This window comes from Pelodiscus sinensis, unplaced genomic scaffold (assembly GCF_049634645.1).
Source record: "Pelodiscus sinensis isolate JC-2024 unplaced genomic scaffold, ASM4963464v1 ctg186, whole genome shotgun sequence".
Taxonomy (NCBI): Eukaryota; Metazoa; Chordata; order Testudines; family Trionychidae; genus Pelodiscus; species Pelodiscus sinensis.
Genome location: NW_027465905.1, coordinates 105,671 through 122,450, shown reverse-complemented (window position 1 = coordinate 122,450; position 16,780 = coordinate 105,671). Strand labels below are relative to the sequence as shown.

At 64.9% G+C, this 16,780-nt stretch overlaps 1 protein-coding gene across 1 annotated transcript in view; it reads right to left on the bottom strand.

Moving 5' to 3' along the window:
• Positions 1-16,780, bottom strand: part of TADA3 (transcriptional adaptor 3) — a 22,833-nt gene extending 6,053 nt beyond the window's left edge. Inside the window, 8 exon segments of the mRNA XM_075916351.1 lie at positions 4,221-4,318; positions 4,411-4,514; positions 13,604-13,745; positions 15,151-15,256; positions 15,449-15,632; positions 15,635-15,673; positions 15,676-15,697; positions 16,489-16,780. Coding sequence (XP_075772466.1) covers positions 4,221-4,318; positions 4,411-4,514; positions 13,604-13,745; positions 15,151-15,256; positions 15,449-15,632; positions 15,635-15,673; positions 15,676-15,697; positions 16,489-16,695 — 902 coding nt within the window. The 5' untranslated portion in view covers positions 16,696-16,780.

Here is a 16,780-nt window from a genome sequence, read left to right as displayed (position 1 = left end):
TCCCCCTGCCGCCCCCAGGTCACTCAGGGCCTGGGGAGGGGGAGCATGTGAAGTCTCTCACTCCCTGCCCCCACACCGAGGTTACATCTATACTAGAGCCTTCTTGCGGAAAAGCATATGCAAATGAAGCCCGGCGTGGACTATCACCACACTTCATTTGCATACGTAAGGAGCAGCCGTTTTTGCGCTAAAGCGAGCGCTGTATCCGCTCCTTTTTGTGCAAAAAACCCTCGTGCGCAAGAGCCGCTTTCCTCAGTTTTTGAGGGCCCTTTTGCCCACCTGGTTAGACAAACAGCTGTCAAAGCGCCTGCCAAGTGCTGGGGCTGGATTCGACCTTTCGTGGCTCCTTCCACCAGTCCTAGTATCGAGAAATGGCTCGAGAAGGCAGAACATACCCTACTGGTTCTATCACAATCCATGGGACACCCACATCTTCAACACTGGCTGCAGATGTGGTCAGCTTATCTCAACACAGGTACCTGAGCACTGGAAAAGGTTCAGAAAAGGGCAGCAGCACACTGAGGGGTTGGATGGGTCCCATCTGGAGAGAGAGAAGACTGGGACTTTTCAGCTTAGAGAAGAGATGACTGAGGGGGATGTGGCAGAGCTACGGACGTTCAAGCAGGATTAGTGGGCTAACCCTACAGTCGGTGTGATCAGTGACCGATCGTACAGTCGGAACCGAGCTCCGCTGTGTGGAGCCATACCCATACCAGGGGTCGCTCCAGGAGCCAACTCGAGCTGGGAATGCGCAGACCCGGCTCCAGGATGCCGGGCTCCAACATAGTCAGAGCCGCCGGGCGCTTTAAGAGGCAGAGGCGCAGCGCTGAGCGTGAGCCAGGACTGCTCGGAGTCCCAGAGCCCCGGCTCACCGGACCAGCCCTGGCCAACAACAACAGGGGCTGCTTGGTGGCAACGGCCCCACTCTGCAGGGGCCCCATCTTCGCAGCAGCCTCCCTGTGCCCGCCTGCTGCCCGTGATGGAGCCTGGGGGTGCTGGCTCCCCCCAGCACCACCACCCCCACCCCTGCTACCTCTCCTAGAAGCCACAAGGGGAGGGTGCGGCAGAGAGCAGGAGGAAGTGGGGACTCCTGGAGACCCTGCCCCTGCAGCCTTTCTGTCTTTGACAGGCACAAGAGCCCCCCAGGGAAAGCACATTCCAAAGGAGAAGCACTGGCAGTGGGGACTCTGCTGCCACTGCCCTCTGCCTCTCCTGCTCCCCTGGAAATGGTGCTGGGGGGAAACTAGCTTAACCCCCCAAGCACTGGCTCCTGCTCCCCCCTCGCTGCCTCTCTCTGATAAAGGCAGAGGAGGGCGGGCAGATGGGATGGTGACTGGTCACGTTCCTACTCGACTACCCAATGAGCACATGCTTATCAGCTCGTCGACAGTCGCCTCCATCCCCAGAGAGAGCTCCATAAAACCATGCCTGGTGTGAGCAAAGCACATAAGGAAGCGCTGTTCACGCCTTCTAACAGAACCCAGCCTGGGCCCTCCGGAGCTCAGCGCATGAGCCTCTGTGGCTGAGCGAAAAGCCAGCTGGCTCTCAGGCAAGGCTGTAGAACAAGCTTAGACCACTTACAGAGAGAGAGAATAAGTGCCACTCCGTGGGACAATGCACCACACTCAGTAGGCTTGTGGGTTACATTAGCACAAGAACTAGGGTGCCAATGAAATGAATAGGTAGCAGGTTTAAAACAAATGGAAGTTTTTCTTCACAGAGTGCAGAGTCAACCTGTGGAACTCCTTAGAACATCAGAGCGGCCAGACTGGGTCAGACCAAAGGCCCATCCAGCCCAGCACCCTGTCTGCCGACAGCGGCCAATGCCGGGTGCCGCAGAGGGAGTGAATCCAACAGGTAACGATCCATAGTAATAGAGATGTAGCGGTGTTAGTCTGGTCTTGCTTTCTCCTGTCTTTTGTTTCAGGGAATGATCCAGCGGTCTCTCTCCTGCCATCCATCTCCACCCTCTGACAAACAAGAGTTTAGGGACACCATTCCTACCCAGCTTGGCTAATAGCCATTAAGGGACTGAACCTCCATGGATTTATCTAGTTCTCTTTTAAACCCTGTTCTAGTTCTAGCCTTCACACCTCCTCAGGCAAGGAGTTCCACAGGTTGGCACTGCGCTGTGTGAAGAACTTCCTTTTATTTGTTTTAAACCCACTGCCCATTAGTTTCATTTGGTGGCCCCTAGTTCTTATATTATGGGAACAAGTAAATAACTTTTCCTTATTCACTTTCTCCACACCACTCATGATTGTATAGACCCCATCATATCCCCCCTCAGTCTCCTCTTTTCCGAGCTGAAAAGTCCTAGTCTCTAATCTCTACGCATACGGACACCGTTCCAAACCCCTCATTTTAGTTGCCCTTCTCTGAACCTTTTCTAATGCCAGTATATTTTTTTGAGATGAGACCACATCTGTCCGCAGTATTCCAGATGTGGGTGTCCCATGGATTTAAATAAGGGCAAGAAGATATTCTCCATCTTATTCTCTATCCCTTTTTTAATGATTCCTAACATCCTGTTTGCTTTTTTGACTGACACTGCACACTGCATGGACGTCTTCAGAGAACTAGCCACGATGATTCCAAGATCTCTTTCCTGATTAGTTGTAGCTAAATTAGCCCCCATCATATTAAATGTCTAGTTGGGGTTATTTTTACCAATGTGCATTGCTTTACATTTATCCACATTACATTTCATTTGCCATTTTGTTGCCCAATCACTCAGTTTGGTGAGATCTTTGTGAAGTTCTTCACAGTCTGCTTTGGTCTTAACTATCTTGAGCAGTTTAGTATCATCTGCAAACTTTGCCACCTCACTGTTTACCCCTTTCCCCAGATCATTTATGAATAAGTTGAATAGGATTGGTCCCAGGACTGACCCTTGGGGGACACCACTAGTTACCCCTCTCCATTCTGAAAACTTAGCATTTATTCCTACCCTTTGCTTCCTGTCTTTTAACCAGTTCTCAGTCCCTGAAAAGATCTTCTCTCTTATCCCATAACAACTTAATTTATGTAAGAGCCTTTGGTGAGGGACCTTGTCAAAGGCTTTCTGGAAATCTAAGTACATTATATCTACTGGATCCCCCTTGTCCATATGTTTGTTAACCCCTTCAAAGAACTCTAACAGATTCGTAAGACATGATTTCCCTTTACAAAACCCATGCTGACTTTTGCCCAACAAATTATGTTCTTCTATGTGTCTGAATTTTATTCTTCACTATTGTTTCAACTAATATGCCTGGTCCTGACATGTCTGTAATTGCTGGGATCGCCTCTAGAGCCCTTTTTAAATATTGGTGTTACATTAGCTGTCTTCCAGTCATTGGGTACAGAAGTTGATTTAAAGGGTAGGTTACAAACCCTAGTTAATAGTTCTGCAATTTCCCATCTGAGTTCTTTCAGAACCCTTGGGTGATGCCATCTGGTCCCGGTGACTGGGTTACTGTGACGTTTATCAATTAATTCCAAAACCTCCTCTAATGACACTTCAATTTGTGACAAATCCTCAGATTTGTCATCTACGAAGGTCGGGTCAGGGTTGGGAATCTCCCCAACATCCTCAGCCGTGAAGACCGAAGCAAAGAATTCCTTTAGTTTCTCCGCAATGACTATTGTCTCTAAGTGTCCTTTTGTATCTCGATCGTCCAGGGGCCCCACTGGCTGCTTAGCAGGCTTCCTGCTTCTGACGGACTTAAACATTTTGTTATTACCTTGGGAGTTTTTGGCTCGCTGTTCTTCAAACTCCTTTTTGGCTTTTCTTATTGCATTTTACACTCCATTTGGCAGTGTTTATGCTCCTTTCGATTTTCCTCGCTACCATTGGACTTCCACACTTGCCAGAGGATATTGAAGACCAGGACTTTAACAGGGTTCAAAATAGATCTGGTCCTGTTTTGGGCAGGGGGCTGGACTCAGTGACTCCTGAGGTCTCTTCCGGCCCTAGGATTCTAAAGCCTGGAGGAAAGGCCCGTCAATGGCTATTAGCCAGGGTGGGAGGGACGGGGGTCCCCAGAGCAGGGAATGGGCAATGGGAGGGATTGCTTGCTGGATCCTTGTTCTGTTCCTTCCTTTCGGGGCACCTGGCCACTGAGGGCAGACCCAGCCTGGTTGTTCTCATGCTCTTCCCCCAGCCCTGAACGCCCACTCCGGGTACACTGGGAGCTGGGCAGGAGTGTGCTGGCTGCTGGCGGCCTGGGGCTGCTCACCTGAAGGGCTTGTTCTGGCTGCGGGGCGACGTCCCAGCACCATCAGCTCCTGCCAGCTCAGGGATCGGGGCCTCCTCAACGGGCGAGATGATGTTCTCCTAGCAGCCGGGGAGAGGGCGGGTCAGTGCTGAGCAGCTGGGACCTGGGCCTCACAGAGGGGGGTCGCGGGCTGCCCCGGAGCCTCACTCACCTCCACCAGTGCCTGCAGGAGGCGCTGGGTCAAGGGCCCAAAGGGGCAGCCGTCCTCGGGCTGCTCCTGCTGGGACTCCGACTTCTTCAGCAGGGCATCCACATCTGGGGGGAGGGAGGCGAGTGGAGAGTGGTGAGCAGAGTCGGGGAGGGGAGAGCAAAGCTAGGGGCTGGGGGCAGCTGCAGCAAGCAGCCTCTGCTCTCCGACTCTCGCCCTCCCCCACACCGGTCCCTCCGTGCTGGGGCAGCTGCAGCAAGCAGCCTCTGCTCTCCGACTCTCGCCTTCCCCCCCACCGGTCCCTCCGTGCTGGGGGCAGCTGCAGCAAGCAGCCTCTGCTCTCCGACTCTCGCCCTCCCCCCCACCGGTCCCTCCGTGCTGGGGCAGCTGCAGCAAGCAGCCTCTGCTCTCCGACTCTCGCCCTCCCCCCCACCAGTCCCTCCGCGCTGGGGGCAGCTGCAGCAAGCAGTCTCTGCTCTCCGACTCTCGCCCTCCCCCCCACCGGTCCCTCCGCGCTGGGGCAGCTGCAGCAAGCAGCCTCTGCTCTCCGACTCTCGCCCTCCCCCCCACCAGTCCCTCCGTGCTGGGGGCAGCTGCAGCAAGCAGCCTCTGCTCTCCGACTCTCGCCCTCCCCCCCACCAGTCCCTCCGTGCTGGGGCAGCTGCAGCAAGCAGCCTCTGCTCTCCGACTCTCGCCCTCCCCCCCACCGGTCCCTCCGCGCTGGGGCAGCTGCAGCAAGCAGCCTCTGCTCTCCGACTCTCGCCCTCCCCCCCACCAGTCCCTCCGCGCTGGGGAAGCTGCAGCAAGCAGCCTCTGCTCTCCGACTCTCGCCCTCCCCCCCACCGGTCCCTCCGTGCTGGGGAAGCTGCAGCAAGCAGCCTCTGCTCTCCGACTCTCGCCCTCCCCCCCACCAGTCCCTCCGCGCTGGGGGCAGCTGCAGCAAGCAGCCTCTGCTCTCCGACTCTCGCCCTCCCCCACACCGGTCCCTCCGTGCTGGGGCAGCTGCAGCAAGCAGCCTCTGCTCTCCGACTCTCGCCCTCCCCCCCACCGGTCCCTCCGTGCTGGGGGCAGCTGCAGCAAGCAGTCTCTGCTCTCCGACTCTCGCCCTCCCCCCCCACCGGTCCCTCCGCGCTGGGGCAGCTGCAGCAAGCAGCCTCTGCTCTCCGACTCTCGCCCTCCCCCCCACCAGTCCCTCCGTGCTGGGGGCAGCTGCAGCAAGCAGCCTCTGCTCTCCGACTCTCGCCCTCCCCCCCACCGGTCCCTCCGTGCTGGGGCAGCTGCAGCAAGCAGCCTCTGCTCTCCGACTCTCGCCCTCCCCCCCACCGGTCCCTCCGCGCTGGGGCAGCTGCAGCAAGCAGCCTCTGCTCTCCGACTCTCGCCCTCCCCCCCACCAGTCCCTCCGCGCTGGGGAAGCTGCAGCAAGCAGCCTCTGCTCTCCGACTCTCGCCCTCCCCCCCACCGGTCCCTCCGTGCTGGGGAAGCTGCAGCAAGCAGCCTCTGCTCTCCGACTCTCGCCCTCCCCCCCACCAGTCCCTCCGCGCTGGGGGCAGCTGCAGCAAGCAGCCTCTGCTCTCCGACTCTCGCCCTCCCCCACACCGGTCCCTCCGTGCTGGGGCAGCTGCAGCAAGCAGCCTCTGCTCTCCGACTCTCGCCCTCCCCCCCACCGGTCCCTCCGCGCTGGGGCAGCTGCAGCAAGCAGCCTCTGCTCTCCGACTCTCGCCCTCCCCCCCACCAGTCCCTCCGTGCTGGGGGCAGCTGCAGCAAGCAGCCTCTGCTCTCCGACTCTCGCCCTCCCCCCCACCGGTCCCTCCGTGCTGGGGCAGCTGCAGCAAGCAGCCTCTGCTCTCCGACTCTCGCCCTCCCCCCCACCGGTCCCTCCGCGCTGGGGCAGCTGCAGCAAGCAGCCTCTGCTCTCCGACTCTCGCCCTCCCCCACACCAGTCCCTCCGTGCTGGGGCAGCTGCAGCAAGCAGCCTCTGCTCTCCGACTCTCGCCCTCCCCCCCACCGGTCCCTCCGTGCTGGGGCAGCTGCAGCAAGCAGCCTCTGCTCTCCGACTCTCGCCCTCCCCCCCCACCGGTCCCTCCGTGCTGGGGCAGCTGCAGCAAGCAGCCTCTGCTCTCCGACTCTCGCCCTCCCCCCCCACCGGTCCCTCCGTGCTGGGGGCAGCTGCAGCAAGCAGCCTCTGCTCTCCGACTCTCGCCCTCCCCCCCACCAGTCCCTCCGTGCTGGGGGCAGCTGCAGCAAGCAGCCTCTGCTCTCCGACTCTCGCCCTCCCCCCCCACCGGTCCCTCCGCGCTGGGGCAGCTGCAGCAAGCAGCCTCTGCTCTCCGACTCTCGCCCTCCCCCCCACCAGTCCCTCCGTGCTGGGGGCAGCTGCAGCAAGCAGCCTCTGCTCTCCGACTCTCGCCCTCCCCCCCACCGGTCCCTCCGTGCTGGGGCAGCTGCAGCAAGCAGCCTCTGCTCTCCGACTCTCGCCCTCCCCCCCACCGGTCCCTCCGTGCTGGGGCAGCTGCAGCAAGCAGCCTCTGCTCTCCGACTCTCGCCCTCCCCCACACCAGTCCCTCCGCGCTGGGGCAGCTGCAGCAAGCAGCCTCTGCTCTCCGACTCTCGCCCTCCCCCACACCAGTCCCTCCGTGCTGGGGCAGCTGCAGCAAGCAGCCTCTGCTCTCCGACTCTCGCCCTCCCCCACACCGGTCCCTCCGTGCTGGGGCAGCTGCAGCAAGCAGCCTCTGCTCTCCGACTCTCGCCCTCCCCCCCACCGGTCCCTCCGCGCTGGGGGCAGCTGCAGCAAGCAGCCTCTGCTCTCCGACTCTCGCCCTCCCCCCCACCGGTCCCTCCGTGCTGGGGAAGCTGCAGCAAGCAGCCTCTGCTCTCCGACTCTCGCCCTCCCCCCCACCAGTCCCTCCGTGCTGGGGCAGCTGCAGCAAGCAGCCTCTGCTCTCCGACTCTCGCCCTCCCCCCCACCGGTCCCTCCGTGCTGGGGCAGCTGCAGCAAGCAGCCTCTGCTCTCCGACTCTCGCCCTCCCCCCCACCGGTCCCTCCGTGCTGGGGAAGCTGCAGCAAGCAGCCTCTGCTCTCCGACTCTCGCCCTCCCCCACACCGGTCCCTCCGTGCTGGGGAAGCTGCAGCAAGCAGCCTCTGCTCTCCGACTCTCGCCCTCCCCCACACCAGTCCCTCCGTGCTGGGGCAGCTGCAGCAAGCAGTCTCTGCTCTCCGACTCTCGCCCTCCCCCCCACCGGTCCCTCCGCGCTGGGGCAGCTGCAGCAAGCAGCCTCTGCTCTCCGACTCTCGCCCTCCCCCACACCAGTCCCTCCGCGCTGGGGCAGCTGCAGCAAGCAGCCTCTGCTCTCCGACTCTCGCCCTCCCCCCCACCAGTCCCTCCGTGCTGGGGGCAGCTGCAGCAAGCAGCCTCTGCTCTCCGACTCTCGCCCTCCCCCACACCGGTCCCTCCGTGCTGGGGGCAGCTGCAGCAAGCAGCCTCTGCTCTCCGACTCTCGCCCTCCCCCACACCGGTCCCTCCGTGCTGGGGGCAGCTGCAGCAAGCAGCCTCTGCTCTCCGACTCTCGCCCTCCCCCACACCAGTCCCTCCGTGCTGGGGCAGCTGCAGCAAGCAGCCTCTGCTCTCCGACTCTCGCCCTCCCCCCCACCGGTCCCTCCGCGCTGGGGCAGCTGCAGCAAGCAGCCTCTGCTCTCGGACTCTCGCCCTCCCCCCCACCAGTCCCTCCGCGCTGGGGCAGCTGCAGCAAGCAGCCTCTGCTCTCCGACTCTCGCCCTCCCCCACACCGGTCCCTCCGTGCTGGGGCAGCTGCAGCAAGCAGTCTCTGCTCTCCGACTCTCGCCCTCCCCCCCACCGGTCCCTCCGTGCTGGGGCAGCTGCAGCAAGCAGCCTCTGCTCTCCGACTCTCGTCCTCCCCCACACCGGTCCCTCCGCGCTGGGGCAGCTGCAGCAAGCAGCCTCTGCTCTCCGACTCTCGTCCTCCCCCACACCGGTCCCTCCGCGCTGGGGCAGCTGCAGCAAGCAGCCTCTGCTCTCCGACTCTCGCCCTCCCCCCCACCGGTCCCTCCGCGCTGGGGCAGCTGCAGCAAGCAGCCTCTGCTCTCCGACTCTCGCCCTCCCCCCCACCGGTCCCTCCGCGCTGGGGGCAGCTGCAGCAAGCAGCCTCTGCTCTCCGACTCTCGCCCTCCCCCCACACCGGTCCCTCCGCGCTGGTGCAGCTGCAGCAAGCAGCCTCTGCTCTCCGACTCTCGCCCTCCCCCCCACCGGTCCCTCCGTGCTGGGGGCAGCTGCAGCAAGCAGCCTCTGCTCTCCGACTCTCGCCCTCCCCCCCACCGGTCCCTCCGTGCTGGGGCAGCTGCAGCAAGCAGCCTCTGCTCTCCGACTCTCGCCCTCCCCCCCACCGGTCCCTCCGCGCTGGGGCAGCTGCAGCAAGCAGCCTCTGCTCTCCGACTCTCGCCCTCCCCCCCACCGGTCCCTCCGTGCTGGGGCAGCTGCAGCAAGCAGCCTCTGCTCTCCGACTCTCGCCCTCCCCCCCACCGGTCCCTCCGTGCTGGGGCAGCTGCAGCAAGCAGCCTCTGCTCTCCGACTCTCGCCCTCCCCCCCACCGGTCCCTCCGTGCTGGGGCAGCTGCAGCAAGCAGCCTCTGCTCTCCGACTCTCGCCCTCCCCCCCACCGGTCCCTCCGCGCTGGGGCAGCTGCAGCAAGCAGCCTCTGCTCTCCGACTCTCGCCCTCCCCCCCACCGGTCCCTCCGCGCTGGGGCAGCTGCAGCAAGCAGCCTCTGCTCTCCGACTCTCGCCCTCCCCCCCACCGGTCCCTCCGCGCTGGGGCAGCTGCAGCAAGCAGCCTCTGCTCTCCGACTCTCGCCCTCCCCCCCACCGGTCCCTCCGCGCTGGGGCAGCTGCAGCAAGCAGCCTCTGCTCTCCGACTCTCGCCCTCCCCCCCACCGGTCCCTCCGCGCTGGGGCAGCTGCAGCAAGCAGCCTCTGCTCTCCGACTCTCGCCCTCCCCCCCACCGGTCCCTCCGCGCTGGGGCAGCTGCAGCAAGCAGCCTCTGCTCTCCGACTCTCGCCCTCCCCCACACCGGTCCCTCCGCGCTGGGGCAGCTGCAGCAAGCAGCCTCTGCTCTCCGACTCTCGCCCTCCCCCCCACCGGTCCCTCCGCGCTGGGGCAGCTGCAGCAAGCAGCCTCTGCTCTCCGACTCTCGCCCTCCCCCCCACCGGTCCCTCCGCGCTGGGGCAGCTGCAGCAAGCAGCCTCTGCTCTCCGACTCTCGCCCTCCCCCCCACCGGTCCCTCCGTGCTGGGGCAGCTGCAGCAAGCAGCCTCTGCTCTCCGACTCTCGCCCTCCCCCCCACCGGTCCCTCCGTGCTGGGGCAGCTGCAGCAAGCAGTCTCTGCTCTCCGACTCTCGCCCTCCCCCACACCGGTCCCTCCGCGCTGGGGGCAGCTGCAGCAAGCAGTCTCTGCTCTCCGACTCTCGCCCTCCCCCACACCGGTCCCTCCGCGCTGGGGGCAGCTGCAGCAAGCAGTCTCTGCTCTCCGACTCTCGCCCTCCCCCACACCGGTCCCTCCGCGCTGGGGGCAGCTGCAGCAAGCAGCCTCTGCTCTCCGACTCTCGCCCTCCCCCACACCGGTCCCTCCGTGCTGGGGCAGCTGCAGCAAGCAGCCTCTGCTCTCCGACTCTCGCCCTCCCCCCCACCGGTCCCTCCGTGCTGGGGCAGCTGCAGCAAGCAGCCTCTGCTCTCCGACTCTCGCCCTCCCCCCCACCAGTCCCTCCGTGCTGGGGAAGCTGCAGCAAGCAGCCTCTGCTCTCCGACTCTCGCCCTCCCCCCCACCAGTCCCTCCGTGCTGGGGGCAGCTGCAGCAAGCAGCCTCTGCTCTCCGACTCTCGCCCTCCCCCCCACCAGTCCCTCCGTGCTGGGGCAGCTGCAGCAAGCAGCCTCTGCTCTCCGACTCTCGCCCTCCCCCCCACCAGTCCCTCCGTGCTGGGGAAGCTGCAGCAAGCAGTCTCTGCTCTCCGACTCTCGCCCTCCCGCCCACCGGTCCCTCCGTGCTGGGGCAGCTGCAGCAAGCAGCCTCTGCTCTCCGACTCTCGCCCTCCCCCCCACCAGTCCCTCCGTGCTGGGGCAGCTGCAGCAAGCAGCCTCTGCTCTCCAACTCTCGCCCTCCCCCCCACCAGTCCCTCCGCGCTGGGGCAGCTGCAGCAAGCAGCCTCTGCTCTCCGACTCTCGCCCTCCCCCCCACCAGTCCCTCCGCGCTGGGGAAGCTGCAGCAAGCAGCCTCTGCTCTCCGACTCTCGCCCTCCCCCCCACCAGTCCCTCCGCGCTGGGGCAGCTGCAGCAAGCAGCCTCTGCTCTCCGACTCTCGCCCTCCCCCCCACCAGTCCCTCCGCGCTGGGGCAGCTGCAGCAAGCAGCCTCTGCTCTCCGACTCTCGCCCTCCCCCCCACCAGTCCCTCCGCGCTGGGGCAGCTGCAGCAAGCAGCCTCTGCTCTCCGACTCTCGCCCTCCCCCACACCGGTCCCTCCGTGCTGGGGCAGCTGCAGCAAGCAGCCTCTGCTCTCCGACTCTCGCCCTCCCCCACACCAGTCCCTCCGTGCTGGGGGCAGCTGCAGCAAGCAGCCTCTGCTCTCCGACTCTCGCCCTCCCCCACACCGGTCCCTCCGTGCTGGGGGCAGCTGCAGCAAGCAGCCTCTGCTCTCCGACTCTCGCCCTCCCCCACACCGGTCCCTCCGCGCTGGGGGCAGCTGCAGCAAGCAGCCTCTGCTCTCCGACTCTCGCCCTCCCCCACACCGGTCCCTCCGCGCTGGGGCAGCTGCAGCAAGCAGCCTCTGCTCTCCGACTCTCGCCCTCCCCCCCACCGGTCCCTCCGCGCTGGGGCAGCTGCAGCAAGCAGTCTCTGCTCTCCGACTCTCGCCCTCCCCCCCACCGGTCCCTCCGCGCTGGGGCAGCTGCAGCAAGCAGCCTCTGCTCTCCGACTCTCGCCCTCCCCCCCACCGGTCCCTCCGCGCTGGGGCAGCTGCAGCAAGCAGCCTCTGCTCTCCGACTCTCGCCCTCCCCCCCACCGGTCCCTCCGCGCTGGGGCAGCTGCAGCAAGCAGCCTCTGCTCTCCGACTCTCGCCCTCCCCCCCACCGGTCCCTCCGCGCTGGGGCAGCTGCAGCAAGCAGCCTCTGCTCTCCGACTCTCGCCCTCCCCCCCACCGGTCCCTCCGTGCTGGGGCAGCTGCAGCAAGCAGCCTCTGCTCTCCGACTCTCGCCCTCCCCCCCACCGGTCCCTCCGTGCTGGGGCAGCTGCAGCAAGCAGCCTCTGCTCTCCGACTCTCGCCCTCCCCCCCACCGGTCCCTCCGTGCTGGGGCAGCTGCAGCAAGCAGCCTCTGCTCTCCGACTCTCGCCCTCCCCCCCACCGGTCCCTCCGTGCTGGGGCAGCTGCAGCAAGCAGCCTCTGCTCTCCGACTCTCGCCCTCCCCCCCACCGGTCCCTCCGTGCTGGGGCAGCTGCAGCAAGCAGCCTCTGCTCTCCGACTCTCGCCCTCCCCCACACCGGTCCCTCCGTGCTGGGGCAGCTGCAGCAAGCAGTCTCTGCTCTCCGACTCTCGCCCTCCCCCACACCGGTCCCTCCGCGCTGGGGGCAGCTGCAGCAAGCAGTCTCTGCTCTCCGACTCTCGCCCTCCCCCACACCGGTCCCTCCGCGCTGGGGGCAGCTGCAGCAAGCAGTCTCTGCTCTCCGACTCTCGCCCTCCCCCACACCGGTCCCTCCGCGCTGGGGGCAGCTGCAGCAAGCAGTCTCTGCTCTCCGACTCTCGCCCTCCCCCACACCGGTCCCTCCGTGCTGGGGGCAGCTGCAGCAAGCAGCCTCTGCTCTCCGACTCTCGCCCTCCCCCACACCGGTCCCTCCGTGCTGGGGCAGCTGCAGCAAGCAGCCTCTGCTCTCCGACTCTCGCCCTCCCCCCCCACCAGTCCCTCCGTGCTGGGGAAGCTGCAGCAAGCAGCCTCTGCTCTCCGACTCTCGCCCTCCCCCCCACCAGTCCCTCCGTGCTGGGGGCAGCTGCAGCAAGCAGCCTCTGCTCTCCGACTCTCGCCCTCCCCCCCACCAGTCCCTCCGCGCTGGGGCAGCTGCAGCAAGCAGTCTCTGCTCTCCGACTCTCGCCCTCCCCCCCACCAGTCCCTCCGTGCTGGGGGCAGCTGCAGCAAGCAGTCTCTGCTCTCCGACTCTCGCCCTCCCCCCCACCGGTCCCTCCGTGCTGGGGCAGCTGCAGCAAGCAGCCTCTGCTCTCCGACTCTCGCCCTCCCCCCCACCAGTCCCTCCGTGCTGGGGCAGCTGCAGCAAGCAGTCTCTGCTCTCCGACACTCGCCCTCCCCCCCACCGGTCCCTCCGTGCTGGGGGCAGCTGCAGCAAGCAGCCTCTGCTCTCCGACTCTCGCCCTCCCCCCCACCGGTCCCTCCGTGCTGGGGGCAGCTGCAGCAAGCAGCCTCTGCTCTCCGACTCTCGCCCTCCCCCACACCGGTCCCTCCGTGCTGGGGGCAGCTGCAGCAAGCAGTCTCTGCTCTCCGACTCTCGCCCTCCCCCACACCAGTCCCTCCGTGCTGGGGGCAGCTGCAGCAAGCAGTCTCTGCTCTCCGACTCTCGCCCTCCCCCCCACCAGTCCCTCCGTGCTGGGGGCAGCTGCAGCAAGCAGTCTCTGCTCTCCGACTCTCGCCCTCCCCCTCACCAGTCCCTCCGTGCTGGGGCAGCTGCAGCAAGCAGCCTCTGCTCTCCGACTCTCGCCCTCCCCCCCACCAGTCCCTCCGCGCTGGGGGCAGCTGCAGCAAGCAGTCTCTGCTCTCCGACTCTCGCCCTCCCCCCCACCAGTCCCTCCGCGCTGGGGGCAGCTGCAGCAAGCAGTCTCTGCTCTCCGACTCTCGCCCTCCCCCACACCGGTCCCTCCGTGCTGGGGCAGCTGCAGCAAGCAGCCTCTGCTCTCCGACTCTCGCCCTCCCCCCCACCAGTCCCTCCGTGCTCGGGGCAGCTGCAGCAAGCAGTCTCTGCTCTCCGACTCTCGCCCTCCCCCCCACCAGTCCCTCCGCGCTGGGGGCAGCTGCAGCAAGCAGTCTCTGCTCTCCGACTCTCGCCCTCCCCCACACCAGTCCCTCCGTGCTGGGGCAGCTGACGCGCCGGCCCCTCCTCGCCCCCCCCCCATGGCCCCCCGATGCTGGCGCAGAGGAACCTTTGGTGTCCAGCTCTGTCAGCGGGCCCAGTGCGCCTTTCTTTTTGTCAGCAGCGGCTGCCGCCCGGGCTCCATCCTTCTGCTCTTCCAGCAGATCTTCCTGGGCCCAGCGCTGGGAGTAATGCTTCCCCAGAGGCGGGATCTGCAACAGTGCACAGGGAGCTGGCTCAGCACCTCCCCGCGGCAGGGAAGGGCTGTGTGCACCCTGCACCCACCCCGGGCATAACATAGTGCCAGCAGGCTCTGCAGGGAGCTGGTGCATGTCCTGTGAGGGCCCCACCTTCAGCAATGCCTGCCTGTGGCCCCGGCCCTTACCCTCCCAAGGTAGAGGGCAGAGGGCTGGGGGTCTCCCTCGGCCTGCTGTCAGGTGACGGGAGGAACCACAGGGCAATTGGCCAGAGGTCGGCCCCTGCACACAAGAACGGGGAGCGTCTCCTTCGGCACAGCCCTGGTGTGGCTGACAGCACAGCACATGCCAAGGGACCAGCTTGGGACCTGGGGTGCCAGCTGCAGCCTTCCTGGCAGGAGCTGACAGCACGAGCTTTCTCACTCCTGCACTTGGGGCAGAGGGGTCCTGGCCCTCTGGATTTCTGCTTCCCACAAGGTCTCACCCGAGTCTCAGCCACTCGGTGAAGGGGCCCCGGCTCTCCTGCAGAGCAGCCAGCATGTGCCTGTCTGCCTGAGAGGTGGGGCTGCTGGGTGTGTGGGACAGGCCTCTGCCACCCCCGGGGAGTGCCAGTCTATGCCAAGCACCAGCTGCCCAGGAGTGGCCTCCGAACGGGAGCTCCAGGTGCCACTTCAGGAGCTGCATGAAGCAGACGAAGAGGCACTGTCATGTGGCAGTTAACAGGAACCGCCTTGCAGGGTGTCTGTTCCAGGGATGTTCGAGATCGGTTCGTTGACCAGTCAAGTAACCTCACAAACACCTATCGGTGAGTCGACTGGTCTGAAGTCCCCGGGGGCAGGGCGGCAGCCGCTGTATCAGAGGGAGCAGCATGGGGCGCCAGGCGGGAGCTGGTCCATGGGGGGAGCCAGTTTAAAAACAAGCTCCCCTCGCGGACCGGCTGCCTCTTGCCCCACGCTGCTGCTGATAAAGAGGGCTAAGGAAGGTGCAGCCCACCACATGCAGGGGTCTGGCTCACTCTGCATGGGGCTGGCCTGCAAGGAGGCTGCTGTCTCCTGCCCCACTGCAGCAGGCAATTGGACTAGGCCTGGAAAGCAGCGGGAGGCCCAAGTGTTGGAGCAGGGGACAAGTTTCCAAATACCCAGGGCCTGAATCACTTCTGCCTGGAAATGAAAGGAACATGGGTGCTGTTGTTCCACGGCACGCCCAGCCCAGGGTAACCGGCTTTGCTGCCCCAGCAGCACAGGGCTTACGGAGAGCAAGACACCCCAGAGTATCCAGCCACCTGTCAGTCTGGGCCCTCCGCCCGAGTCGCCCCACACGGACCAGAGAGTGCCTCACGGCACGGCACCCCCTGGAGCCGGGGGAGGATGTCTCTGTGGCTAGCGCTCGCCCAGAGTGGGCACGGGGCTGCAGTGTTTACCTTGTAGTGCTCAGCCTCATCCTCCGGGGTCCTGAGCAGCTCCTCCAGGGTCCGCACCTCCTCGCTGGTGAGGTCAGCACAGTAGGGCTCAACGGAGGCCCAGAACCTGCCGGCAGAGGGAAGGGCAGAGCTGCTGACCTGAGCGTGGCTGCCCTGTGCCCAGGTGATGGGCTCCGTGCCCGAGGACAGTGCGGTGAGACCCGACTGCTCCTTGCCCTGCATCTGGGGGCTTTGCTCACCAGGCAAATGAGGTCGTTTCCTTGGGAACCCCCACGGCCCCAGCTGGACCCCTCCATACCTATTTGGGGCGTCATTTTTGGGGATCCGAGGCACGTCCACAGGGTCGTCCGGAAACTCATATTCTTGAATCTTGGGCTGGAGGTTCTTGGATTTGGGCCGCCCTGGGCCAGGCCCTGTGCCATGCCCACCCTTCCCCTCTAGCTTCTGCTTCTTGGGCTTTCCATGTTTCACGGGGGTACCAGTTCATGCTCCTTGCCCAGCTTCAGGAACCGCTTGTCCCCCTCTTGTCCTGCCAGTCGGTCAAAATCTGAAAGAGAACGGCTCAGCATCACCTCAGGGGCACAGCCCCCCACGGCTCAGCATCACCTCAGGGGCACAGCCCCCCACGGCTCAGCATCACCTCAGTGGCACCCCAGGGGTGCGGCCAAGAACCAGTTGGGGGAAGCAGAGGGTCTAGTTCCCACTGAACCCCTTGCCCTTGTTGAGCACTGTCTGCTCTTTATGGATCCCCCGCCCCTTCCCTATAACAACCATGGCGCAGCCCGTCCCCTCAGGCGCCTTCTCCTGGGCTGGCTCCCCTCAAGCTCAGGGAGCACTGAGGAGAAGAAAGGAAGGGAAGGAGGTGCCAGGCTGCAGCAAGCAGGGTTGTGCCGCGGCGGAGGGGACCTGGATCCCTAGGCCAACCTGGCGCTCCCCACCGTATGGAGCAATTCCAGGGACAGAGGACACAAGCCAGGAGGCCTCGTTGCCAGGCCAACCCGCAGAGCGGGGACCCTGCTGCAGGCCTATGCTGCAGCCAGCCTGTTCGGCCCACAGGGCGTTCCTCATGCAGCCTGAGTCCTGCATAGCACAGGGCCTGGCCACGGCCCCGGCTCAGCCCCACCAGCGGAAGGACCACCCCTCCCATTTCACTGCCGTGGTGCAATTCCCACTGGGCCAGCCCGTCCAGCGCCGGCACCACGGAATGGGCAAATCCCCAATGGCGGTGCGCAAAGGGGGCAGCTTTGCATTGGGGGGCTGCCCTGCCCTCCTGGGCCCCGACAGGCCTTGGCAAACGGATGGACTCCAGCCGCCGCCCCAGGAGCTGGGGAGCCTGACCTGCGTCTCGGCCTCCAGCACCCGCAGCCTGCGGCTGGCCGAGGACAAGAGCGTCTCCAGCTCCAGCTGCAGCGTGTCAAGCTCCTCGATGCCGATGCCATCGTCCTCTGAGCGGGCCAGCACGGCCGTGTAGCGCGGGCAGGCCTTCGGGTGCTCCACCGACTTGAAGTCGTGGAACTGCAGCGGGCAGTCCTTCAGCTCGCTCATCGTGGGGAGCCGGGCTGGAGGGGCGGGCGCTGCGGGGGGGGCCCCGCCGGGCTAGAGAGGCGGGGGGCTGCCGGGGGGGGGGCCC